This window comes from Dryobates pubescens, chromosome 20 (assembly GCF_014839835.1).
Source record: "Dryobates pubescens isolate bDryPub1 chromosome 20, bDryPub1.pri, whole genome shotgun sequence".
Classification (NCBI taxonomy): domain Eukaryota; kingdom Metazoa; phylum Chordata; class Aves; order Piciformes; family Picidae; genus Dryobates; species Dryobates pubescens.
In genome coordinates this window covers 5,084,992-5,112,116 of record NC_071631.1, presented here as the reverse complement: position 1 = coordinate 5,112,116, position 27,125 = coordinate 5,084,992, and the positions used below count along the sequence as shown (strand labels likewise).

Below are 27,125 nucleotides of genomic sequence, written 5' to 3'. Positions count from 1 at the left end.
GATTAGCATTTTAGCCTCCCCACCAAAGGGAATTTATCCATCCTCTTCAGGATGCTTGGATCAGTGATAGACTTTTACAGGGCACTGAAGAGAATCATCTAACATTATAGTGCTAGCTATACTTTTTAATTCATATTGATCTGGGTGGAGGAGTTACACATTAATACCAGGCGTGCCCAGTGGCCTTTGCACTGCTCATGCTGGATTCAAGACAATCTTGTACACAAAACAATGAATTTTCTAAAGGGAGGCCTCTTTCCCTCCCCTCTCCTCACCAGTTTTTGCAAGCATTTCCTGAAGTTTAGAGTGTTTGAAAGGGTGCTCCCTGGCCTCACATCAGTCCCCCAAATGGTCTGCAGCAGTCTGATTGACTCCCAAGATATTCAAGGAGATTTCAAGCTCTCTTTAAATACATTTTGTGTGTTCCCTCAGGTTACAAGTTGTGATTTGTGCTAAACTGCTCCAGGAGAACAGGCTGTCTGTAAACATTTGCAACTGTAGTATTTGCTAGGTGTATTTACCACCTTTGCTTTTGCAGTCAAGCCAAGTGTTTGCTGCTACTGAGATATGTAAGCTTAGGCCAACAGTTTTCTTCTATTCTACTTCTCTGAGGCTGAGATTGCTCTAAAAACCTGGGATGTGCTGGAAAGGCAAAAGGCAAAGATAACCTGAAGGAAGTTAAGAGATGCAGATTTTTCACTCCCCAGCTTTTAAAAATGATATTCTTTTACTGGTCATAGTGAAATTATGCTTGGAGCAGTAGCAAACTGAACAGCAGATTGATTTTTCTCCTCCCTCTATCCCTGGCAAAAAATAAATTCAATGTGCAAAGCCTGCGCTCCATTGCTTGCTGCTGCAGAGAAATAAACTGCTAATAATGTGAAGTTTATTCACACAGATGGAAGATGGAAGGGGTTGGGACACTGCAGATCTTCACTTTGACCCAGTTTTGTAAAGGAAGGTATGTTTCATTGCTAACTTGCCATTTGTTTTTCATTCCCTTCTCTTTTAAAATGTCTGACTTGCCTTTGTATGCCAGCTTGTTCGTGTTTAGTCTGCTTTAAGATAAAGTTTCTCCTGTAGTCATTGGTACTGCAGCTGTAAGGCTGCAACTTCTGTGTGATTTCTTAACAATCCTGTTTCACAGGGTGAAAACTAACCCCATCTGAATGGAAAATGTTGTGTCAAACCGCCTTTATCCTAAAAATAAAACCAGTAATAATCAAATACTCAGTTTTTAGAGCCAGTCTGTGATTCTCTGCTGTTCCTTCGTGTATCCAATTTGCCTGAGAAACAGTGACTGGACATTACTGTAACTTCAGCTGCAACATGGGGCTCAGAACATCTGAAAAGGAGGACCAGGAAATATCCCTGTCTGTGTCCTAAATATGAACATACCATGATCACACTGCTATTGGGTGATGGGGCAAATGGACCACATAATGCTCTTAAAATCCTACTACAAGTAAGTCACCTTAGTTTCCACTAATTTCTGTAGACTGAGAGTGCCTAGCAGCTCATAGTGATGTGTTTATCAGGATGCCTTTTACTGGTAAATTAGACACAGGTGGATGATGCACCTCTCCATCGTGCAGATGTGAGGGAAAAGTACCTGGAGTATATATGAGCAGTGGGTCATGTTGCTGTGGTTACAAGGTGAGATACAACAATTTTTCCCAGTGTCCCTTTTTTTTGTTTTGGTAATCCTTTAAGGAAAGACTACAGCTTTTACAATGTTTGATACTTTGTTCTCTCATGCATTATAGTGTTAACATGGCAGAATAACCATGGGAGACTGGAATTTCCTTGGAGGCATTTTAGAAGAGGTCCACATTCATTCCACTATTATTGGAAAGATCTGGCTAACTATCCTCTTCATATTTCGAATGCTTGTCCTTGGAGTGGCAACTGAGGATGTCTGGAACGATGAGCAGTCAGAATTTATATGCAATACTGAACAACCTGGTTGCAGAAATGTGTGCTATGATGAGGCCTTTCCCATCTCTCTCATAAGATACTGGGTCTTGCAAGTCATATTTGTGTCTTCCCCTTCCTTGGTATATATGGGTCATGCCTTATACAGATTAAGAGCCTTGGAAAAAGAAAGGCAAAAAAAGAAAGCTCAGGTAAGAGTAGAACTCGAAAGCACCGAATTAGAAATGACTGAAAGTCGGAAAAGGCTGGAGAGAGAACTCCGGCAGCTGGACCAAAGAAAGCTAAACAAAGCCCCCCTGAGAGGCTCTTTGCTCTGCACTTACGTGATACATATTTTCACCAGATCGGCAGTGGAAGTTGGGTTCATGATTGGGCAGTATCTTCTGTATGGCTTTCATCTAGATCCCCTTTACAAATGCCAGAGAGACCCGTGTCCAAACACGGTCGACTGCTTCGTCTCCAGACCGACCGAGAAGACAGTGTTCATTTTATTCATGCAGTCGATAGCGACGGTGTCGCTGCTTTTAAACATCCTGGAGATTATCCACCTGGGGTTTCGAAAGATTAAACTAGGACTCTGTGGGCAAAATAGAAACAAGGACGATCCTGAGCATTTCTGTGCAAACAAATCTAAGAAGTACTCTGTGGCCCCTCACTCTTGCTTGGGAATATCCACGGCCCCGCAGAAGAATCTCCCGTCTGCCATTAGTGGTTACACTTTCTTCACGGAAAAGCAAAGTGACGCTGCCGTCCACCCCGTTCTAACCTCTCCTCTCATGTTTCAGTCTGTGCAAAATAACCATACAGAGAGGAGCAGCAATTACACCCATCACAATCAGGAAAATAAAGTGCCAAAGAAGGGGCCAGCTCCCAACGCTTTAGATAACCAGACTCAAAACGCCAGCACGGTGAATAACGAAGGCAAGCTCGGCAAGCTCGGGAACGAAGCGCAAGATGCGCACAAAAAAGCTGAAAAGAAACATTTCCTTGCCGTTGCTCAGGATGCAGACGTAGCCTCAAGCACCTGCTTGAGAAGCTTTGGTGAAATGCCATCTCAAACTTCACTACAACCTGAGGCAGCTTTTCCTGCTGCCAGTTTCAGAAGGCAACATGGACTGGGTTCGTCTTGGAACTGCTCGGCAATGATTGAGAATGAAGGAGCCTCCACAAATTCTCTTCCGAAGAGCAGCAGCAGAAGGCAAAGTGGTTTCAGTGCAAACAAAGCCCAACCTCCTTACAATATTGATGTAAAATATTCTAGACCAGATACTCCTGACTCTACAGGGGAGGTGAGCTCAGAATCCAAACAAAGTAGGAACTGTGACAGTCCAAAGCCTTTCTCCCTGTCCAGGCGACTATCACTGTCCAGTAATGCCAGCAGCAGGCGTGCCCCCACTGATCTTCAGATCTAGTGTGAGCTAACCCATCCACTGCACTTGGCAGTGCTGGGATCATTACTGAACACTGCAACATAAAGAAGAATTATGTATAAGAGCAGATGAAGGGTTTGACTTTAACCAGCTGTTTCACATAGATAGAAAAGTTGTGTAGCCCTGTGACTGTTAGCTAAGTAACATTTAAACAGTCCCTTTGCTTCCTTTGTGATGAAGAAAAGACTGGATGAGACATTTAGTGCCATGGTCTAGTTGATTATTTAGGGTTAGGGTTGGACTTGATGATCTTGGAGGTCTCTTCCAACCTGGCTGATTCTGTGAAAGGGTGGCTTAAACCTCAGCATATAAACTTCTACACAACCTTTCCAGCTAAAAAGGAAAACATGCTTGTCAAAGTCCACATATTAGGAAATGTCAGGCATAAAACCACAGCTGATACTATTTAAAGTGAATAAAAGTACAAGGCAAAATATAGTCTAAAAATATATTTTCCAAAGACCAGTAAATGCAGTGAGGGAAAGGATGGCATTGGTGCTCTCAGGAGAAATTAATGACTGGGAAATTATGTTTCTGTTTCGTGTCTCTGAGAATTCAGACATTGGATGCCTGTCTGAAAGCAGAGTGTCATTTTCTGCTGTATGAATGATGGTAAATACAAAGAACAAAACAGTTGATACATGTATCACTAATTCTTGGACTACACAGGACTTTTTTTTTCCCCAGTGTATCACCATTGGCTTCCTCAGCAGAACAATCAGAGTGAATCTCAAAGAGTTGGGGCTGTTCAGTCTGGAGAAAAGAAGGCTCCGAGGGGACCTTATTGTGGCCTTCCAGTATCTGAAGGGGGCCTACAAGAAGGCTGGGGAGGGACTTCTTAGGATATCAGGTAGTGATGGGACTAGGGGGAATGGAATGAAGCTGGAGGTGGGGAGATTCAGGCTGGACGTGAGGAGGAAGTTCTTCACTGTGAGAGTGGTGAAGCCCTGGAATGGGTTGTCCAGGGATGTGGTTGAGGCCCCGTCCCTGGAGGTGTTTAAGCCCAGGCTGGACGAGGCTCTGGCCAGCCTGATCTAGTGCGAGGTGTCCCTGCCCATGGCAGGGGGGTTGGAACTAGATGATCCTTGTGGTCCCTTCCAACCCTGACTGATTCTATGATCATAAACTGCCACCTTTAAATACACTACTATATTTTCAAAGCATCATGAATTACAGATGAGTTAAGAGCTTTAATTATGAGGGTTTTGCTTAACACAAATAAGATGATCATTATTATTTTTAATAAGAAAAAATTACTGTAAGTTATTATCATTATTATTCTTATTCTTCAGTTCACAAACCAGAAGGCTTAGTGTGGTTTAAAATAAAAGAAAAATTAATTATTTTGATGGGTTTTTTTTGTTTTAAAGGTAGTTCCTCCCTACTTTCAGTTGCAATGACAAAGAACCATATAAAAGGTTTATCAAACTGCAAAACTTCTCCTTTTCTGGATGCTGGGGGATTCATCTGTCCCCCAAATTCTGATAAACTGTTAAATCAAACTTATAATAATTTAATTGAGAAAGACTTTATGCTTTTTATAGGGGTAATAAATAAAGGACATTCAAGCACTTGCTGCTGCAGTCCATAGATTGTAAGGCGAGTTCCGTGAGCCAGCTATGAAATAATAAAGATGAAGGAAACACAATGTTACCTTTGTGTGCAAGACTGCTATGAATGAACTGCATTTACTTGAGTAGCACAGCACTGACTTGGTGAGGCAGGTGGTCCTATCTGGGGTGCATTAATGTGTCCACATGTATTTTATAACAGTGGCATTGACTTCTTGTATGCATATTGGAAAAATCATTTGTGAGGCACCAAGTCACAGTGTTCCAGCATCATTAATTCTTAATGTGCATTATAGTCATGCATACAAGCCAGCCATGTTTCAGGCTGGCTTGAAGGTTCTACAAATAGCAGCAGCATTAAATTTAACCCTGTCCACATAAGAAATAGGCATTGATACTTTTAAACCTATTCACTTAAGATTTCTCTCCAGCAGATAATTCTTCTCACTTCTAGTAGCACTCCACACACATATATATATAAACACAGTCCTATGCAGCTTGCCCTGCTCCGTTAAACTGATATCCAAGGATGGTATAATTTAGCTGAGTTCATTCTGCTAATGTGGTTTGAATTCTTGCATTCCTTGATGTGTAAGTTTCTGTGGGTGGTAACTGTGCCGAATGCACATTTTGCATTTAATGTCTCTTAACAAAAAGCCAAGCATTTAATGCACTCTGCTCCCACTGTATAAGTATATAAAAGATTTGGGGGATTTTCTGATGCCGATAGTGGATTTTTACCCTTTATGTTTGCGTGGACATGGGTCAAACATTCTCTTTGGCAACTTGACTAGTGGAAAGTGTAACTTAATTCCACTGAAAATTGAAGACACTGTAGATGACTGTGCAGACGAAGTGTGAAAAGACCTTTACACGGCAGGTGCAACGCTCTTCCGTTGGGGCATTTTTCCAAATCTTTGTAATAAATAGATTTTATCGGTCAGTGCACACCTCAGCGTTGCACACAAACAAACCGGTGTAACCGCCTCCCGTTCTCAAATGTGGAATTCCGTGATGAGCAAGGCCGGGAACAACCTGCGAGACGAGGCCGGCAGCGAGATGCCGCGCCGGCAGCAGCGGCCGCCCGCCGCTGAGCCGTGCTGGGGGCCGCCGTCGGGCCCCGTCGCTGTGGTAACGGCTGGGGAGCAGCCGCGCCGTTAAAGCGCCGGGCGCAGGCGCGGGGCGGGGTGCAGGCGCGGTGAGGGTTAGATGGCGCATTACAAGGTAGGAGGGAGCGAACCGCCGGCGGCGGTGCGGGGTCGGTGCGGAGGGGCAGGCTGCGGACCGGTCCCCGGCTTGGCCCTTTGTGCTGCCTCCGCGGCGGGGAGCTGGGGGCCGGCCTGGTGCAACGAGCCGCCTCCGTAAGCTGAAGGGTGGGCGCCGCCGATCTGACCGTGTGGGCGTCCTCCCTCAGGCCGCGGACTCCAAGCGGGAGCAGTTCCGCCGGTACCTGGAGAAGTCGGGGGTACTGGACACGCTCACCAAGGGTAAGTCTCCGGCCCTAGTCGAGCCGCTAGACAGGCCTGGGGGCGGCTCATGGAGCGCTTTCGTGGGCCGGGGCCGTTCGCTGTTCGCCTAGGGGCAGTCCCGCTCCGGCTTGGCACGGCTGTGTTGCGGTCGCCTCTCGGGCTGCTCCGGCATTCTCCGCCTGCACCCCCGCCTCTCGGCAAGCCGTTCGGTCTTTTTCCTCAGCCTGCGTGGCGGCCGGCAGCAGAACTCGCCCGGAAAGCACGGTGCGGTGGTGGAAGCGGAGCCCGAGCTGGGCGGCGAGGCAGTGCGAGCTGGGGCAGGCAGAGCACCTCCTCTCCCCGGACGCGTGGCCGCGGCGCCGCGGCGCCTTAACCCCTTCCTGGCGGCTCAGGAACGGTGGAGAAGCGTGACGAGCACGGTTCCGGTTCTAGTCCCCTTACAGGGTGTGTTGGAAACCTCTCTTAGCTGACCCAAGGGCTTGTTGAATTTCACGGGGGCTCCAGAGAAAGTAAATGCTTGAGGCAAAATAGCAGCAAGTGTACTCTTAAAGACCTTCCAGCTAAAAAGACTCTTAAACAGAGCGGGGTACTTCTCCTGAAACTCATGAGCCTCTAAGTTTTGTGAGAGCAATTGGCCGTATCAGAATGAGGACAATTACGATGCTGAACTTGATGCATAGTTTGGGCTTCTTTATGGCTTAGCTTCTTTTAAATTTATCTAAAGCCTTTTTGACGGCCTTCTAATAGTATGTGGAGAAAATATGATAATATTCATGCTTGCAAAAGACGCTGTTTAAAGAGGGAGCAGCAGGTCCAGGATATCAAGCAAATACTGTGTTGTGCTAACTTTCTTGGGCTGGTTTGTGGATACCATCTGATTTTTGTATATTGCAATAGTGAGCATCTTATGGGATGGCAAAAAGTCTTCCAAGCAGAGTGGCATCCTAATTATATGTTTAACTTAGCTGCTTAGATTAAAACCAGTTTAGTGGACAAAAGAGCACTTAAGCATTTATGAAAGCAGATGTCTTCTTGTAGCCATGTGTGTGCCCCTATGGGAGCAAGATGTGATTATGGCTGGGAACTTTTTGAGTATTCATGTAGCTGAGTTATGCAGATATGGAGCTGATAGGCATGGGGATAGTTTTATTTAAGCCATCAGGGTACTACTGCTTGTACCTTACACCTCTGGCATGCTGATGGCTGCTAGAGCCCTCATCCATCAAGATTATCAGTGCCACCTGCTCTGCTGGTAGCCGTTTAGTTTTGTAACTGCAGGTGTTTGATGGAAGTTTTATGCTGAAAGCTATAGATGTGCTGATGTCCTGCAGCTTACAGATGTAGCTTAAATGGAAGCTTTGGTTTATGAAGGGACAGTCTCAAAACAGAATTTCTGTTTTGGGTGCTGTGTGGAACATGTGAAAATCGCCCAGGCAGGTTTGTGTTCTCTGCTAGAGTAGCCAAAGACTCTGTGTAGTTAGGGAATCAACAAAACTACTCTCCAGCTGTTAACAAGTTGAGTGCTCTGTCCCCTCCTGTACAACAAACCTATTCTTAAACCTCTTCTTTTTAAAAGAGGCAAATGGGTTCTAAATGTGGTGAGCAGTCTGTATGCCTTGTAACTGTTCCTGTGTGTTTTAAAATCTTCAACTTGCACGACCTTCTTGCAATTGTTGAATATGTTTTTATTTGCAGTGTTGGTAGCCTTGTATGAAGAGCCAGAGAAACCAAATAGTGCACTGGAGTATCCTTTTTCTCTTCTGTGAATGGTTCCTAGAAACTTCACATGGAAGCAGTCCTGCTTCTGACCTGTAGATTAACTGGAGAGGCTCATTTAGAAGACTTACACTTTGAACATGGCTTTTATGGATGGATTCTAAGCTGATAATTGCATTCTTGCAAGCTAACAGTCTGATGGGATGCTGGAGAACTCTTGCCAGCAATTGGGAAGTTAAATGCTGTCACAATGTGATAGAGCTGAAGCATTAGATTCAATACTTGTAGTATCTGTGGCTTCTGAAGTTAGCTTCTTTACACTGCTGTTTTTAAGCAGCCTGCCTTTTTGGCTCTTGCTTTTACTTTAACTCTTCAGAATTCCTTTTAAGACAGGAGAAGGAGAGTGTAGTAAAACACAAGAATATGTCCTTTGTGTACTGATGTCTGTGTTCATTTGTTTTTTGATTGTTTGATGGGGTTTGTTTGTGTATGTGTGGTGGGGTGTTGTGTTGTTTTTAGGGAACATATGAATTAACTGAAAGCTTTTCTTACTTCTGTAACTTCATCTAGTAAGATGAAAAACCACTGTAGTAGATCTTAAGTGATTTAATGCAATTTCAGTCGTGTATTGCAGCACTACCTTCTTCCTAAGTGCTAAAACTACGAGGTGGGTATGAAATCTAGCTGAAGAAATACTTAACATCTAAATATCAGCTTTCTGAAGCATCACCTGGGAGCTTCAGCTCCTGAGAATCCAGAGATAGAGGCACTTCGCTTGGAAGTGGCAGAGATGAAAGAAAAATACGACGCTGTGTTGGAAGAAAATAAAAAACTGAAAACCAAGGTAAAAGTCTGCTCAGTAGTTCCCTGTTACACAACCAGAATCCTTGAATCCTTACAGTACAGCTAACTTTCTTCCATTACAGCAACTGATTAAATGTTATTCCATTGTTTAGCCTCATGGCTGAGGAATGAAGACAGAATTCATGGCAGTAAAGATTCCTCCCCCCCTGCAAATTAAACACTTCTTGCAGTCTATAGCATAGCACAGTATTGCTGAACTAGGGATTTTATTTGTTTATTTAGTGGAAGTATGTGTCACTGAGGCTAACCCCCTGTCTGCACTCGGTCCTGTCTGGATGTGTTTAGGCTGTCTGATATTATGTAGCTCATGCTTCCAGGAGGGTTTTGAAAAAGGTCAGTGTGTGTGTTACAGAGGTTTTCAAAAGGCCAACTGAAGGAAGAATATTATATATTATTATTATTATTATATATATCCATGGGACAGCAATGTGCCCTGGTGGCCAAGAAGGCCAATGGGATCCTGGGGTGTATTAAGAAGAGTGTGGCCAGCAGATCAAGGGAGGTTTTCCTCCCCCTCTGCTCTGCCCTGGTGAGACCTCATCTTCAGTACTGCATTCAGTTCTGGGCTCCCCAGTTTGACGGACAGGGATCTGCTGGAGAGGGTTCAGCAGAGGGCTGTGAGGATGATTAGGGGACTGCAGTACTGCCTTGTGAGAAGAGGCTGAGGGACCTGGGGCTTTGTAGTCTGGAAAAGAGAAGGCTTAGAGGGGATTTAATAAATGTTTATAAATATCTGAGGACTGGTGTCAGGAGGGAGAGGACAGGCTCTACTCACTTGCTCCCTGTGATAGGACAAGGAGCAAGAGGTGGAAGTTGGAGCACAGGAGGTTCCACTTCAACACAAGGGAAACTTCTTTAATGGTCACAGAGCACTGGAACAGGCTCTCCAGAGAGTTTGTGGAGTCTCCTTCTCTGGAGACCTTCAAGGCCTGTCTAGACGTGTTCCTCTGTGACCTGAGCTAGATTGTATGGTCCTGCTCTGGCAGGGGGGTTGGACTTGATGATCTCTTTGGGTCCCTTCCAACCCCTGTGATCCCATGATGTGACCTGGCAGAGACATCTACAAGGCAGGATGTTACCAGTGGAGGCACTTGTATCCATGTGGAACAGTCATTTGCAGTTTTCATTTTGAATGGCCCTGGTACTCCCCTCTCTGCAACAGCAGTGGGTCTTGAAATGCTAGGTAAGGTAGAGCCAGCCTGAGTTTACAGGCTGCCTGAAACAGCTGCGATACAAACAATTTCCTTTTAAGAGAGGGCACTGACTGTATGGTCTTTGCTAACAACACTGAAGGAAACCTTTGAGAACCTTAACAAGTTAGTAGTTTGTGTCACTTGTGGCTTCCATGCCTTTGTTGGAAGAGGATGGTTGTTGCTATATGTGAGCATCCCTATAGATTTTTTTTACTGGGAGGCAATCACGCTACCTTAGTTTGGGGCGAAGGGATTCTTGGGCATTGCCATTTCTCATCTGAAGTGCCCTCTTGCTGCTCTAGTCATTCTCCTCCTTCTCTGTTATCCACTGTGAGTCCTTACAGCTACATTTGTTATTTCTTGATAGGAAATAAGGCAAAGAGCAGAATTTTAGGGAGAGTAGCAATAGACCAGCAGTTCACTCGGTGTAGCCGACTTAAAAATGCACCTGATAGTAAGTAGACACTGAAGTAACCTGAGACTTTGTTTAAATCTTTTAAAGAAGTCTGTTCCAGGAAAGTAAACCTTTCCATAGCTGTGGGTTTATTTGTGGTTTCACCTTCTCTCCAGCCATGAAATAACTCTCAATGTGTTTTCCAGTATTATGTGTTTTGGTTTTTCCTTTTCTTTCCCCTACTGTTGTCTGCCTGTTCTGACATACCATAGCAGCTCACATGGCCAGAATGCAGGAAGAACATCACTGTACAGCTTTGTTTTAACAGCCCTCTAGCATAAAATAGATGCCTGTAAGAGTGCATTTATTGGTAACTTGAATTGTGTCCAAGTAGGTGACATTCTATTACATTAATCTGTGAGGATCTGTTCTTTTCTTTACATTTATTGATCAGAATGTTGGGTATTTGGGTGGGGCTGGGGCAGGAAGTGAATAATTAGGCCTTTTGGGGAGGGAGGAAGAGGAAACAACTGTTTTGTGTGGTGGTTTGGGGTATTTTGATTGTATACTGGCCACCTTTTGAAGCAACATCTTAAAAGAATGGGAAAATGCTGCTTTTAGTGGTCCCTGTTAGTGGTGTAGTTGATTGCTGTAATGCAGTGTTGCTACAAGGAACACCTGGGTATTTTAAATTCTTTTATGGGCTTAGTTTATTTTTGACCTACCCTGCAATTTGTAGGGAGGGGAAGATCTTAACTGAGGAAACTGGACTGGCATATTCCAGAGACTTAAGTCCTAGTGCTTGAACAGTATTTGAAGCTTGAGCTTATCTTTAATGTAACTTGAGTTCAAATAAACATCTTTAGAGGTGGTGTTTGGGGTTTTTTTTTTGGAATAACTTCACAAGTAAAGGTTGTGCATAGTTGCTTAGACCAGATTCTCCAGAAAGCATAATGAAAGCCAGAATGATGACAGGAAATATTCCTTTGGGTACTGATTCTATGAGAATGAGTGTTTGATTTAATAGTATTTCACTGAAATCAAAGCTTCTAAGGCACTGATGGTTATCAGCTGCTATCTGAAATTAAAAGCATTTAATGAGACACAGAACAGCAACAAAAAAAGCACAGAAATCTTCCTTAGTTTTTGCCCTAAATTGCATTTTAAAAGCCTCCCTTGCCTTAGCCGCATGATTATACAATGTGACAAAGTTTTATGCTGTGAGGGCAGGGCTACTTTGTTGCCTGACTTGAAAATAGACTGGCATAAATATTAGCGATGGATTAAAATAGCAGAGAGTAAATGGAATGCTGCCACACCAAACAGTTTCTGCGTTTCCTAGTGTAGAAAGTATCTGAAATGATGCAGCTAACGAAATTCCTCTCTTTAAATCCACAGCTGGCTCAGTATGAACCACCTCAAGATGAGAAGCATGGTGAATAACAGTAGTTTCTCCTTCAATGCCTTGATTTAATAAAAGGCTTCCTGGGAACTGCAGTCTTTTTTTTTTTTTTCCTTCCCCCCCCTGGTGTATGTGAGGGGAAAATACTGTGTTAAAAGTGTGAACCAACAGCCTCCCACCCCAAACAAAACGAGAAGGAGGGGGGGAAAAAAAGTAAGCCAACAAAACCAAACCCCCTCAAACAGAAAATAAACCTCACCCTCTGCAACAGAAAGAAGAAAGCCCCTTCTAGGTTAGAACACATACCTAGCATTAAGTTGCAGCCTGTGGAAACAGGGAGAGGGTAATTCTGTAGAAGCTGCATCCTGTGTGCTGAAATTAACGTGACTGGAGGTGAACAGAAATAAATGCAGTTCAGGGTGCACCTTGGCAAAGCAGCAGCCGGCAGGTAAGGTGTTTAGAAAGAGGGCATGAAAGACTCCTTGGTCGCCCCATCAAGTCTAAGGGCAGTAACGCACACAACTTTGTGTAACGATTTGCCGCCTTCTGCCAACAATTTGGACTTGTGAGCTTTACATTTAGATCGTAATGAAGTAGTTAAAACTCCGTTTGAGCTGCCTGTACAAGTGACACCGGTAGAAGATTAATGACTGTTTAATGAACGTGACGAACTTTGCTTCAGCGATAAGGTTCGCTTAGAGGGCGAAGCTGCCCCTTCAGCAAAGGCTCTCGTGTCTCGCTCCACGTCTGCTCAGCGTTCCAGCTGGGGCGACCCCCGGGCCGGACCCTGCGCCCCTTCCCCGCAGGAGCCCGGTCACGGGGCGAGTCCCGCCCCTGTGGCTCACGTGCGGAGGCGCCGTCAGGTGACTCGGGTCGTCTGACCGGAGCCATCCTACCTCGCTGGCTTCCTGAGCCAATCGGCGCCCAGGAACTTGATGGCAGCCAATCCGGGGCCGGCTGTGTGGTGTCGGGTTGGGTTGGACGAGCAGAGAGAGGCCCTGGGACGGGCGCTGGCGGTTGGAGGGCGGCGGGCTCGGGCGGACATGGCGCTACAGTTCGGCGGGGCGGGCGCGGCGGGCGCGGCGGAGGAGCCGGCGTTGGTGGGGGGTAGCTTCGGGGCTGCGGACTCGTTCCCCAAGGACTTCGGCTACGGGGAGGAGGAGGAGGAGGCGGAGCTGGAGGGAGGCCCAGGGCCTGGAGGGCCTGGTGGCGGCGCGGGCGGGCCCGGCGGCGGCGCGGGCGGGGCGGACTCCAAGCCGCGGATCCTGCTTATGGGACTGCGGCGCAGCGGGAAGTCCTCTATCCAGAAGGTGAGGGGCAGCCGGCGGCTCCCCGCCCCCGCCTGCCGCGCTGCCTCTCCGGCGCCGAGCTCTTTCTCCTTTTTCTATTGCTGTTTAGGCAAATTCTGCTTTTTAATGTGGGCGCATGTGGCGAGGTTGGAGCGGAGGGAGACTCCTGCTTAAAGACGCTTACTTCCCAGAACGGACTCCGATCATCTGCCCTAGAAAGGAAGGTTGTGTAGCATAAGTTGTAGCCTTTATAGTTCTTGGCTTTGATGCTTCAAAAATAAAAATTGAAGATATTGGTGTAAAGTCTATCATGAGGTGTTTTACGGATGTGAAAGCACCGTGAGCAGGACAGGTATGTGGTGTTTAGCAAGTGCTTCCGGTGGGAAGAGGACTTGAGCTGTTCCCCTTTTGCTCTTTTGAACGAGATCTGCTGTGGTGTGAGCAGAGAGGCAGCCTCTGGTTTCCTTCAGTAGAGAGAGCAAAGGAAAGCTGCTGGTCGAGGAGGAAATAAAACAGTTTCGGTTCCTTAGATTACTTGGTGAAGTTGCTCGTGTTTCTTAATGCAAATGAGACGAAACTGAGTATCCTCGTTGGCTACATAGCTCAAAAGAAGTGTAGATCTTTGCTCTTAGGTGCACATTTTGTGTTTGTAGTCCATCTTAAGAAGTTACTAGGGGATATTTTTGTAGGAAGATGTTGAAAGTGAAGTACAGTGGTTCTGAAGCTTAGACCTAGGGGCCTCAAATTCTTCCCAAATGCAAGCATGGAATCCTTCAGAGATTTCTGAAAAGGTTTTATGCAGAGAAGCCTCTTTTGAACATTGCAGCATAGCAGGTATGAATCTCTTACACTGCTTGGTCTAGGCAGACTGTAGTAAACCTGTGGGTTTTAAACTGTAGTCTGAAGACTCCTGTCTCTTGCTGTAGGCTTTTCTTGCTAAAGCTCTTCAGACAAGGTTTTCAAAAGGTACTGTAGCTGTTGGTGAGAAATTGTTTCCATGGTGCTGTTAGGAAATACAGCGGCAGACGGGGCTGTCAGTGCTGTTTGGCCTTTCCTAAATACCCAGTTATTCAAGCTTAATGCCCCCAAATGCTGTGATTGCACTGAAAGTCTTGTTTGAAGTCTTCAGTCATGTGAATGGCACTCATGGTAGACCCTCATTAGAAATCTTAGTGTGTTATCCACAGTTGAAAAACGTGAACCCTAAAAGCTAGAGGGAAGCAGTAACTCCAAGTTGTGGCTAGATTTTAAGATGTAGGTTTGGGATTGACAGACTTATTTGATAGTAGCATCAGTTCTCTGAGGACCCATTCAAGTAGTTGTACAGGAAGGGATCAGTTTGATGTTGGGTCTGCAAGAAGAGAACATAGAATTTTTCATCTGTGTGTCAGTTGTCAGTCTGGCTGGGGAATTGGAAGCGGTGGTTCTGTTGCTTAGGAGCTCGTTGTGCTGCTGCCTGAGTGAGCTAGCTGTGGCAATAATTTGAGACACTCTTGGAGCATCAAAAAGTTTTTCTTCAGTAGCATTCCTGCTCTTACTGCTGGACATAAGCAGACCCAGTCCTTATGTCTGGGCACTAGTTGCTGATTGTCTCCTTGAGAGTGAGGGTATGTGTGGTGGGTTGACAAACACTGGAGCAGGAAAAGTATTTGCTTTGTGGAAATGTGGATTTACTTTTTTGGTGGAAAACATGAATTATTAAACAATTCCAATCATGAATTCCAATATTAGTAGGGGGAACTCTGTTCCTTTAGGCAGTCAGATTTTCCATACTGTTACAGCTTGAGAATATTCAGTACCAAATCAAGAGGAGAAGATTCTGGGAATGTGATGATTGCTTCAGTTTATAAATCAATTGTTTTGTGCATACTTAGGTAACTGGATTTGTTGTACTGTCCTCTTCTCATGGGAACCTGGAAAGAGTTCAAACTAACTGATTTGGGGTTTTTTTGGTGGATGGGGGAAGTGTTTGGGGTCTGTTTAGGGTTTTGGGACAGCTCCTAGTGAAGGCTTCTTCCTGCTGGATGACTTGCACTGTGAAGATCCTTAGAGAAGGTCTGGCTCCAGTTGTTTTTTCTATTCTGAGGAAAAGGATGTAGATTTCTCAGGTATAAACCAGTTGTTCAGGTTTCCAGACAGAACCCAAATAAAAGGGAAGCTGTCCTAGATTTGTTACTTTGACAGTAACTTGCAATTCCTGCCTTAGATATTCTTGCCGTTTACAGGTGTTGCTACAATGTACTGTGTGGTGCAGTGGCAAGTTATATTTGATTGTAAGCTGTTGTAGCAGGGATGTTGTGGAAACCATGCTTATGATTATTGTTTGGTGGGGGATGTTTTTGTTTGTATGGATTGGGCCAACATTTCAGCTGGAAGTGTAATTCCAAATAGGACTCCAAATAGCAACAAACAAAAAACCACCAACCTGCCTCCCCCCCCCGCCCCAACAAGATCAAAACCCAAACCAACAAACAAAACCAAACAACAGCAAAACCCAAATAAACCAACCAACCAAAAACTACCCAGAGCCCAAATCACATTCTTCCTTGGGGATGCCATTCAAAGTGTAAAGTAGTGGGAATTGAATATGTTGGACAAATTCAGCTGGCAGATCCAAGGAAGTCTTGAAAACTGAGACAGAAATAGTGGGTTTAAAACACAGTAAGAGAAGAAAGTCTGCCAGGAAGTCAGTGAGACTGTTGGATGTTAAAGGTACAGAAGGAACACTCAGGAATGATAAAAGCCTTAGCAAGGAAACTCAGCTCAGGATGTTACCAGTTCTGTCTGCCTAACACCTAGTCAGAATTGCTTGGCATCAGTGTTGGCTGCATAAGTATCAGATGCTTCCTCAGCTTTTTCATTTGTTTAATTGAAGCTGTGTAGAGCACAGCTCTAGGTGGTTGGACTTTATGATCTTGGAGGTCTTTTCCAACTGAAATGATTCTGTGATTCCATCAGGAGGAGTGGAGGCAGATGCTAGGCGATAGAAATGGAATTTCAGCAAGAGTGTCTTGGTTCCCCACCAGATGGGGAGTATCAGTCTGATGAAATGCACTGCTTTGGGTAGGTGGAAAAAGGGGGTTGATGGCATTGCTTCTGAGAGACTTCTCTGCCTTAAACTGGATTCACTGATTCTCTCCTAATTCCTGTGGGAGACTGAGTTTCCAAGGAGGAATGTTGATTTCAGAAGGCTTTATGACTCTTGCAAACCATGAGTATAGTAACTACATAACCAGAGCTGTTCTCTTCCATGGAAATGTCCTGTTACTTAAAACCTCATGGAGATCCTGGCTAGCTCAAACATGCCTTGAAGAACTGATTTTACTTTTCCTGTGGTCTTAAAAATCTAGGCTGATGTTCTACTTTGAACCTCATTTAAAACAAATCTGGAAATTAGGGTGGCTGTGGTGGTGTTTGTCTTGCTGGCTTTTTGACAGAGATTGTGGCACTAGGTCTCTTGAATGGGTGACTTCTGTTGCTTTGTCTGTGTGAAACATGTCAAATAATAAATTGCCAAGTGCTACAGAGTGGGTTGGGGGTACCTCTGAAGAGTGAGTCTTGGATGTATTGATTGATGAGAAGCTCATCATGAGCCAGAAGTGCACTTATACAGCTGGAATGCAAATCCTAGGCTGCATCAAGAGGAGTGTGGCCAGCAGGGCAGGAGAGGGGATTCTGCCCCTTTACTCTGCTCTGCTGAGACCCCACTTCCAATACTGTGTCCAGTTCTGGTGTTCCCATCACAAGAGGGACACAGCTGTTGGAGTGAATCCAGAGGAGGGCCACAAAGATGATCGAAGGGCTGGAGCACCTCTGCTATGAGAACAGGCTGAGGGAGCTGGGGGTGTTCAGCCTGGAGAAGAGAAGGCTCCAGGGGAATCTTGGGGCTGCTTTCCAATACCTAAAGGGTTCCTACAGAAAGGCTGGAGAGGGACTTTTCATAACAGGGAATGGTTTTAAGCTGAGGAGGAACAGGTTCAGACTGGATCTTGGGAAGAAGTTCTTCAGTACAAGAGTGGTGAGACTCTGGAATAGGCTGCCCAGCAAGGTTCTGGATGCCTTATCCCTGAGGGTGCTCAAGGCCAGGATGGATGATTTGGCTTTGAGCAGCCAAATCTAGTTGAGAGGCATCCATGGCCATGGCAGGGAGGTTGGACTAGATGATCCTTAGGGTTCCTTTCAAACTAGGCCATGCTGTGATTCTATGATCTCTTTTTGCAGTCCTAACATTTGAGTACCTTGTGGTTTGTAGTAACTTTTGTAATACACAATTGAGCTGCTTTAGAGAAAAGTTGGCTGCTTTTGCTACAGGCTTCTATTGCTAGTTCTATTTGTTCAGAGAAGGGCTAAAATCCAAGCAAGGCTTTTTTAGTGCTAGCAGTTAATGTTTTTCATCACAGCTGCTAAACTATCAACTAGCACGGAAGCTTTCATCCTTTGTTTATAGGATGCTTGAAAGGAGCGAGTCAGCAAACATGATTGTTAATAGATGGCAAACTACCTAGCTATTTGGGTCTCTGAAACTGAGATGTTCTTTTCATTTCCTTTTATTGTAGTACAGGAACAGTCTGATTGTGTTGTGTCATAACACTTGACAGCAGGCTAAAAGCTTCCTTTAGGAATTTTTAAGACAGGCTCAATTCTTCACAGCTGGCAGTTGCTTAATTAAGGTGCTGGGTTTATACCAGCTTTGACTTGGCTAATGTAGCACTACTTGAAAACACTGTGTTAGATTTGCAGGGTAGCAAGAGTAGCTGGGATGTCTGTGTCTTCAGGCAGTAGTGTTTTTTAGACTTGTGAAAAACCAAACTGTGATTCTGGGTCATGGGGTAGATTATTTCCTTAGCTGTTTACCAAAAGGAAGCACTTCAGAAGGGGTGAACCTGTTTGTAAGATTCAACTCACAGCACCTCTAGCAATCTCTTCTGATAAAGTCAAGACTGTTATTTGTGTTCTTTTAACAGGTGGTGTTTCACAAAATGTCTCCCAACGAGACTCTGTTCCTGGAAAGTACCAACAAGATCTACAAAGATGATATTTCCAACAGCTCATTTGTGAATTTCCAAATATGGGATTTTCCTGGACAGATGGACTTTTTTGATCCAACATTTGATTATGAGATGATCTTCAGAGGAACAGGTGCTCTAATATATGTTATTGATGCCCAGGTAAATACAAAGGACTACGAATCCCAAGGAAGTTTTCTTTTTGCTTTGTGTGCAAGGGGGATGATCAAGGACAGAGTTTGTATTTTTAGATAGGTTCATAAACCTTCCCTTATGTATGAAAGGATGCATTGGCAATCTGGCTCTTGGTGTGGGAAGTGACAGGAACATACACTCCTGGAGGAGAGAATGAAAAGGGACAAGTACTCTGAACTTGCCTGTTCTACAATAATAGTGAGAGCTCACTATGCTGGGTGGTCTGAATTAAACCTTCCTGCTGCAGTAGAGTTAATTTAGTAACAGCACACTTCTGGCCTCATTTTCTGGTACTGGTGCTGTTTGGCTTCTAATCAACTTAGGAATGATACCTTGGGAGATAACCTGGTTATTACCTGCCTTCCAGTAGCTGAAGGGATCTTACAGCAAGGCTGGAGAGGGGCTTTTCATAAGGGTGTCTGGAGACAGCACAAGAGGGAATGGTTTGAAGCTGAGAGTAGGTAGGTTTAGACTGAATCTTAGGAAGAAGTTCTTCAGTATGAGGGTGGTGAGACACTAGAATAGGCTCCCCAGGGGAGCCGTGGATGGCTCCTCCCTGGGGATGTTCAAGGCCAGGTTGGATGAGGTCTTGAGCAGCCAAATCTAGCTGAGAGGCATCCCTGCTCATGGCAGGGGGGGATGGAGTAGATGATCTCTAAGGTCCCTTCCAACCTGAGCTATTCTGTGGAGTTCAGTGTAACCTACCTTTTCCTCTGAATCCCAGTTACATGTAACTACAGAGCTAATGCAACTTAATTTATGTATCAGAATCTGAACTACTTGTATTTTGTGACACCTCAAGGTGTTGTCTTCTATACTTTTGTCTAGTTACAGAAGTGAATTCTTGCACTGAAATATTTTGGGTTTTGTGCAGAATGGAATAGTTATTGGGGATGATGATTGTCATTCATTCCTGCCCAAACTGATTTACAGGATGACTACATGGAAGCCCTAACAAGACTCCACATTACAGTTTCTAAAGCCTACAAAGTCAACCCAGAAATGAACTTTGAAGTTTTTATTCATAAAGTTGATGGCTTATCAGATGACCATAAAATTGAAACTCAGAGGGATATCCATCAGAGGGCTAATGATGACCTTACAGATGCTGGGCTTGAAAAACTTCACCTTAGGTGAGTTAAAGATTCTGGCTTATATGATTCTACCGTTGCTGCTATGCATGCAGATTAATGACTTTTAGATGGAAGAGTGGATGGACCAGAGCAGGGCTTTGTTAGCTTCTTAATACTGCACAAGCTCTTGTTATAAAATACACTGCTGAGTTTATGGCCAAGCCTCAGCTGTTAGGCTGACTGAGATAAAGCAGCCTACTGTTACCACACTCCAATCAACAGATTTATTCATAAAGCTCACTGATAATTCCAGGTCCTTTTGCATACTTGTCATTCAGGCTGAGTTTGTGCATGTGGCCTGGAGAGGCAGGGGAAGGAGAGGAAGCTGCTTGCCTTCTAGTCCTGGCTAGCACCAGCTATTCAGCGTGATTAGTTTTAAAGTTTAGTCTCTTGCTTGATACTTGGCTCACTTTTAATGTGTTTCCTACCAAGACCTTTAAAATGAGCTGTCTTTTCTCTGTTTGTTTTTTTTACTGCTATTTTGATTCTCATGGAGCCTTTAAGTATTGCCAGAATCTCTCAGTGTGAACTAAGTGGAAGGCCAGGAATGAAACTTGATGAAATCTAGTTGAGAGTTTAATTCCTCTGTGATAAGCGTTCCGTAGGCTAAGTGTGTTGTGAAAGCATGGTCAGCTTTTCATTCTGTTACCCCATCTCTCAGGGGTGGGGGAAGTCTGTTTCATGTTTATTCCAGTTGCTCAGAAATCAGATTCTTGGTGCAGTGGCCAAAATAAAGTGATAAAGGCATCCCAGCTAAAATCATCAGCCCTGAGTGTTGGAAGACACTTGATGTTTCTGTTGCAATTCTGAAATACTCTTGAATTTTTGTGCTTGTTTTTCTCTTCCTTTTCCCTCCCTCCCCATCTCAGCTTTTATTTGACCAGTATCTATGACCATTCAATATTTGAAGCCTTCAGTAAAGTGGTACAGAAGCTAATTCCACAGTTGCCAACGCTGGAGAATCTACTAAATATCTTTATATCAGTAAGTGTTACTGTAACAGAATTGGAAGTTAAACGCATGGCACAGTGAAAGAAGTCCTTCTGCTAAGGGGAGCTGGCTAGATCTGCCCTTGGGAGATTTGTAGGGCACTTGTGCTGGCCTGGTTGTCTGCATTAGAAGCTCTCTACTACAGCCATGCTTTGCATGGATTTCCCTAGATACTGACTAAGCATAGTGTGCCTGGCTATGACTGTTCAGGCACTGATTGGTCTACTCATGCACTTAATAGCCTAATCTACCTTCACTGGCAAGAGACTTTTTTCCTACTATTAACTTGGCCTTGAGCCACACTGTCTATTTCATGTGACCTGTGGAACTTTTGCTCTTATCCTTATGGTGTTCACACTTCTTGTGACGCAGACATTTGCTGCTGTATACTCCACCCAAGAGGCCAGGCTGAAGTAGGCTGCCTCATTTGAGCTATGTCTGTCAGGCTGTTGCAAGCATGGGGGAAATAGGAGGAAAAAGTCAAGTTGTGCTTAAAAAGAGCTGTGTGGGTCATACATGTTACTCTGTGGTACTTATGCTGGTTTGCTGTGTTGGCAGAGGACTGTTTTTAATAACCTGGCCACGTGGATAAAGGGTGCATGAATGCTAACCCTGCTCAGTGCCATGGGGGTATGGAGTGTGGCCCCTATGCCAACATTTTTGTCTGGGTGTCCCAGGACACTGCCTTGAGTGTTCAGACTAGCTATGAAGAAGTGATTAGGAATACTTGTGGTGCATAAATAGAAGTGAAGCTTTGCCAGAAGTCCACAGTGTATATGTGGTAACTTACTTAGCAGTGCAAGGTTTCTGAACTCAGCGTGAACAGATGCACTTAGCCGAAGTGCTGAGGTACAAGTGGGATGGAGCAATTGGCTTGCTGCTTTTCCATACCCATAACTGCCATTATGTGATCCTCTTCAAGGAGTCAGAAGTTCAGAAGCTGACTTTTATTTTCTCTGCATGTTAAGCTACGTGGCAGCTGTCTCACACAGAAACTGAACTACCAAGACAGCACAAACACAGAACTTCGGTGTCAGCATGCTGCTGTGAAGTAACTCATCTCTGAGCTTTGTCCACTGGGTGGATGTGAATGTGTGGCTCTTCTGGAGTTAATAGAACCACAGAAGAGGAAAAGGGTTTAATATAGGTTGTGGAAGCACAGTAAAATGTAACCTTAGTTATGACCTGGTAAATAATAAACTAAAAAGAATTCTAACCAAGCCCCCAGCTTTTGCCAGCTGGAAGGTGATGTTGATATGTACTATGCCAACAAGGGTATTGTGTCTTGATTTTTTGACTTAAGCCTCTAAATTGGTTATGTTTAAACCCTTTCCCTGCTATTAAGAATGTGAAAGTGTATGAATTCTACTTTGAAAAATGCAGATTTAAAACCAAAACCTCATCCAAATTCTTTCTCTTTCTGAAGAATTCAGGCATTGAAAAAGCTTTTCTCTTCGACGTAGTCAGCAAAATCTACATTGCAACAGACAGTTCCCCTGTGGACATGCAGTCATATGAGCTGTGCTGTGACATGATTGATGTAGTGATAGATGTTTCCTGTATATATGGGTAAGTGATGAATGCTCTTAAGGTAAAAAAGTCCTTTGAAAGCTGTACCATAGGTTGCAAACTGTGCAAATCGTGCTGGCTTTGTCATCCCGCAGGATGCTATTGATTGGCCATTAGAGCTCATTGGTTCTGTAAGTAACTGGAATAAAGCCAAAGGATTTGGCAGCTGGATCAAGAGCAGTTTGTTTCCTTCCACTCATGTCTGGCCTGGCCTTAGACAGCCACCTGACATTCATGAAAGTGTTTTACGTGGAATATGAATACTGCTGGGATTTGTTGGGTATGGTGGGTGGAGGTGTGCTAATAGCTGCAAGTCACTGGGACTGATGGCATGCCATAGCTCTGAAGTGGAACTTGCAGTCACATTGCTTTGAGATTGCTGCTGTTTGAACAGAGAAGCTTTTGCAAGGCCAGCCCAGCTCTTGCTGACTTTCTCTGAGGGGTGCACATAGTGCCTGTTATTCACAATTTACAGCTGAATTATGCCTCACCGTGGATTTCTGAAGTGGCTCTGGAGAAGCAGTGGATTATTTTGGAACTGTGATTTAGAACTGCACTGGAAAATAAAGTGCTGCCAAGAAATACCACAGTGTTTAACGATTTGCCTCCTGATAGGATAGGTCAGCCCAGAGTTAGTTGTTTGCTTTGGGTTTGTGGTTTTTGGGTTTTTTTCAGGAGTGAGTATTTAGAAGCAACTTGTGACACATCTTTTGCTTCTACAGTAATTTAATGAACACTAATAACTTGAAGATAGAAAGCAGTATCCTGTTCTTTTCTTGTAAATGAAGGCTGGCTTAGTTTAAGAGCAAAATCTTGTGCTCCCCACCCTGTCAGCCTCACTAAGGAAGCCTTTGAATTAATTTACCACAAGTAATTTCACTGAGGTGTCACTCCATCGATGCTTCTGTGTAAATGTCCTGTATTAGAGCCTTCAAACTCATCACTCAGTACCTTGCTGTGACACTGAAAACTCAGTGAGGCAGCGAGCAGCAGTGACTCTTTGGTTTGAAGGCAGACTTCTGCTGTGACTCATGTACTGTACTACCTCCATTAGCAATGCTCAGCTGTTAGCCAAAACCGGTACTGACAGTCACAGCTCTTAGTTGATACCAGAAGGGTGCATGCTGATAGGCTGCTCTTAACTTCTCATCTAAGTAGCTAGTGAAGGTCTCTGTTTAGGTCTAGCTTTTCTAAGGAACATAAGGTGTGATAATGATTTTACAACAGTATTAAGACCTGCATCACAAGTTCTTCACTTGCTTAGCATTTGGCATGACTAATCTTCTTCTATCTGTAGTTACCAGGTATTTGTCTTGAAGTTACATATGCACATCAACTGGGTTATGTCTTGGCTTAACTCCTTCTTTCCTAGGTTAAAGGAAGATGGCACTGGAAGTGCTTATGATAAAGAGTCAATGGCAATTATCAAGCTCAATAACACAACAGTCCTGTACTTAAAGGAGGTTACAAAGTTTTTGGCATTAGTTTGCATTCTTAGGGAAGAGAGTTTTGAGCGCAAAGGTAAGGACTTCCCCCGCTGCATGACTTTTATCTCATGTTTACTGTGGGGTTTTTTTTCTGTCAGCTCTAAAATGATTAATAGGCCTCTCCAGGTCACTTTGACTTTGGGCTAACTACATTCGTTTTATTGCTTCCGGGAAGAATTTTCTCCTTTCCTGGAGATTGATGTAAAGAGATCTTATTTTTATTCTTGTGAATCATCACTTCAGTCTCTCTCTTCCTGCTGAAATGACTTGTGTGGCTAATGTGGCCTGTGTCACTACCATCTGGTGTAGTGAAACAAGTAGAATGGAGTAATTCTTGCAATGTTCTGCTTGACAGCTGCTATATTGTGATAGCCATGTTCTCTATCATGTGCTGCACAAATGTAGTTTTTTTTTACTGCATGACTGAAGAAATCAGCAGCGGTAGATGAGCGAATGAAGTGTTTCGTACTTTGCAGGTCTAACCAACAGTGTAGTTGTTTGGACCTGTAGAATATGATGGTTTGAGTGGTCTTGCATATGTTATAGGGTAGAAATGGCAGTGTAGTCCCTAATCTGACTTAAATGGTGCCAGTACTTTCCTTGGCATTTTAAAAAGAGGGAGGAAAAAGAAACCCAAGAAGAGGCAGGTGTTCTTTTAATAACTCTACTGCATTTTTATCTCAAAGGTTTTCTCACCACAGATAGAATGTATGTCAATGGCATAAAGTGCAAGCTAGTGTTAGGAAGAAATTCTTCACCATGAGGGTGGTGAGACACTGGAACAGGTTGCCCAAGGAGGTGGTGGAAGCCTCATCCCTGGAAGTTTTGAAGGCCGGGCTGGATGTGGCTCTGAGCAACCTGCTCTAGTGTGAGGTGTCCCTGTCTATGGCAGAGGGGTTGGAACTAGATGATCCTCGAGGTCCTTTCCAACCCTAACAATTCTATGGTTCTAACATTCAGGTGATGGTTGTGCTGCACTAACGTGGTTTTGGGTGTCAGTGTCTTCTGTTGTCTGCTTAGCTGCTGTTTAACTACGAATATACACCATGGAATGAGTCAACTTTCTGACTTTTCCTGAAAGCTGAGGCAGTCCAGTGGAGCACTGGCATCAGTAAAACTTTCTGGATCCAAATTCATACTGAACTAAGGAGCTGTTTGTTCAGTGAAATGTTTTATATTGATTTGTTTGAAGCTCTGTTGATTGCATAAATATGCCAAGCTGAGCACAAGTTCTTTTTTCCCCCCTTCCCTCCCCTGCCTCCTTGACAGGTCTGATAGACTACAATTTTCATTGCTTCCGCAAAGCCATTCATGAAGTCTTTGAAGTAGGTGTTGCCTCTCACAGAATCTGCAACCATCAATCCAGCACCTCCAATATGAAAGCAGTGACTCACAATGGCACACCTAGGAATGCAGTCTAGAGGGAAATCAAAGACGTTGGATAGACTTGTCAGCTCTTCACTCCAAAGTTTTGTGGGAGGAGAGAGAACAGTAGTCTGAAAGCCTGAAGCGTGTTTCACAGGAGAAGAGAAGTGGAGCTAACTGTGAAACCAGCAGCTTTGTAACTCGTGTTGGACAACTGAAACTACTGTAAAAATAACCTTTGAGGCCAGTGGGGTTAGAAACACCGGGTTTGGAACCAGCTTTATTGCAAGTGCAGTGGAGGGGTTTGGGTTTGGAGTCCTGTTTTAACAGTCTGACTGATTGCCTGGTCAAAACGTGAACGCCATGAAACACTGAATAATCACTTGGCTCAAATTTGGTTTTTATTTTAATCTGTAGAATATCCACTTCTGCTTTAAGTTTTACCCTTTTGTCATTAAAAAAAGAAAAAAGAAAAAAAAAAAGAAAAGCAAAAGGTGATGTTACTGTTCAGCTTGTGAAACTCAGGCTTTTTGTTTCGTGAGGCTGAGCTCACAAAGCATTCCAGAGAAGCAGTGCCTGCTCTCGCCAGCCTGAGTCCTGTCCTCGTTAAGTGGGTGCAAGGTAGAGCTCTGTTCTACTGATTCTCTGTTTGCCTGGAGAGCTGACTTGCAGCATCACTCTTAAGAGATTGTGATACTTTGCTTTCAGACCACGCTTCTTGGTAAGCACCCTTGGAGGGAAGGGAAGTAATAAACCCAGAAATAAACTACCTGCTCTCTGTTGCAAAAACATGGATGTCATGGAACTGTGATTAATCCTGTTCACAAAACAACTGCATGGCTAACTAAACTGGAATGTCTGCCATCTGTTGGAATGAAGCAACCACTTCCAGCTATTCCCAAGCAGAAGAAATAGCAAGTCACTGACTTCTGATAGTGGATCTCTCTGTGTTCTCTGACTGATCGTCATGGCAGTTCCTAGGAAGATGTCTGAGGGTGTTAACCATTGCACAGCAGTTAGGTATCAGTGTGCCAGAGCCTCCTGGTGATTCTGGACGTTGAAAGTGTGTTGATTCTGTACCGTGGCAAACACCTTCTTGTTTGTCTCCGTGCAATCTGAAGAGAAAAGTGTCTTTTCTGATGTTGTGGATGCTGGCTTTCATACTATGGGAAGTATATGTCTATTGTTTTAATCTAATTTATTGATACTGGTATTATTACTGCAGATGTCATACTGTACATTGGCCTTGCTATGCATTAAGCTCAGCTACTGGCCTGTAAAGATCTTGCCTCTTTTTACCTGTCCTTATGTGTGTATAGGTGTTGCAAAGCCACTGGACCAACTAACTATTCAAGTGCCACTATAAAAGTTTCTGCAAGATTTAACTGTAAGAGATCTCTGCAACTGATGTATTTATGTGGTCAGAAATAACCATGGGATTGCTTCTGTGCTTCTAGAGTCGATTGTCATTGAACTATGTACAAATGAATATCCATTCATTAAGGTTAGGATGTATGCACAATGCTGTGTGAATGTGGTGGGGTTTTTTTTTTTTCCTTTTGCTTTAAAGATGTTGTATGATGCTAAATCCATAAAGGATCTGCTCCAAAAGTTACCACAGTCAGATAGAGGCCTTGGCAATTCAAGCGTTCTAGTTCAGTTCTCTTCATAGCAGTTGTAGTTCTGAACCTTTTTAAGGAAGTGCTGTAGGCTTGTAAGGTTCTGTTTTGTAGCTTGCAAGCTCTGTCATGGTGTTCTGGTACTCAAGGTGAGAGGAGAAGTAATTGGTGAGACCACAGGAAGGAAGAAACCATTCCCATTTGTGCAGTGAGTTTTCCATGCTCTCAGTTCAAGTGTATGTTCCCCTCCGTCTTTACTTTCTACATGATTTTGTGCTAATAAACTGAAGAAAGGTCCCAGTGTAGCACTGCTGTTTGTGTTGGAGGCTAAGGTGCTGCAGCAGGAGGCCTGTATGGGTAAGCAAGTTTTGAAAAGCCATCTTACTTTCACAGGAAGAGTTAAAGACCACCTCCCCACCTGTGGCTTTTGGGTTCTTCTGAGATCTTTGTCCTGCCAGAGAGGGAGGGGGAAGGATGTGAATTCTGCTTGATTCTCCT

At 44.2% G+C, this 27,125-nt stretch overlaps 3 protein-coding genes across 5 annotated transcripts; all 3 read left to right on the top strand.

Moving 5' to 3' along the window:
• Positions 1-1,770: 1,770 nt before the first annotated feature.
• On the top strand, positions 1,771-3,516 carry GJA9 (gap junction protein alpha 9). The gene has a single exon (XM_054170656.1). It carries the CDS (start codon positions 1,788-1,790, stop codon positions 3,345-3,347), a length of 1,560 nt encoding a protein of 519 aa, XP_054026631.1. The 5' UTR covers positions 1,771-1,787; the 3' UTR covers positions 3,348-3,516.
• A 2,584-nt stretch (positions 3,517-6,100) lies between these two features.
• MYCBP (MYC binding protein) lies at positions 6,101-12,068 on the top strand. 2 transcript variants are annotated; one of them, XM_054170499.1, is made up of 5 exons: positions 6,101-6,160; positions 6,351-6,423; positions 8,101-8,149; positions 8,836-8,965; positions 11,971-12,068. In XM_054170499.1, the coding sequence occupies exons 1-5, from the start codon at positions 6,146-6,148 to the stop codon at positions 12,013-12,015; spliced, it is 312 nt and encodes a 103-aa protein (XP_054026474.1). In that variant the 5' UTR covers positions 6,101-6,145; the 3' UTR covers positions 12,016-12,068. The 2 variants fall into 2 exon arrangements, with proteins under 2 accessions (XP_054026474.1, XP_054026475.1); XM_054170500.1 differs by lacking the exons at positions 8,101-8,149; positions 8,836-8,965; positions 11,971-12,068 and adding an exon at positions 6,629-6,868.
• An 893-nt stretch (positions 12,069-12,961) lies between these two features.
• On the top strand, positions 12,962-25,405 carry RRAGC (Ras related GTP binding C). Of its 2 annotated transcripts, XM_054170498.1 has the most exons (8): positions 13,181-13,284; positions 13,373-13,487; positions 18,228-18,431; positions 19,398-19,597; positions 20,467-20,581; positions 22,014-22,156; positions 23,529-23,677; positions 24,913-25,405. In XM_054170498.1, exons 3-8 carry the CDS (start codon positions 18,243-18,245, stop codon positions 25,062-25,064), a joined length of 948 nt encoding a protein of 315 aa, XP_054026473.1. In that variant the 5' UTR covers positions 13,181-13,284; positions 13,373-13,487; positions 18,228-18,242; the 3' UTR covers positions 25,065-25,405. The 2 variants fall into 2 exon arrangements, with proteins under 2 accessions (XP_009908917.2, XP_054026473.1); XM_009910615.2 differs by lacking the exon at positions 13,373-13,487 and having other exon boundaries at positions 12,962-13,284.
• The last annotated feature ends 1,720 nt before the right edge of the window (positions 25,406-27,125 follow it).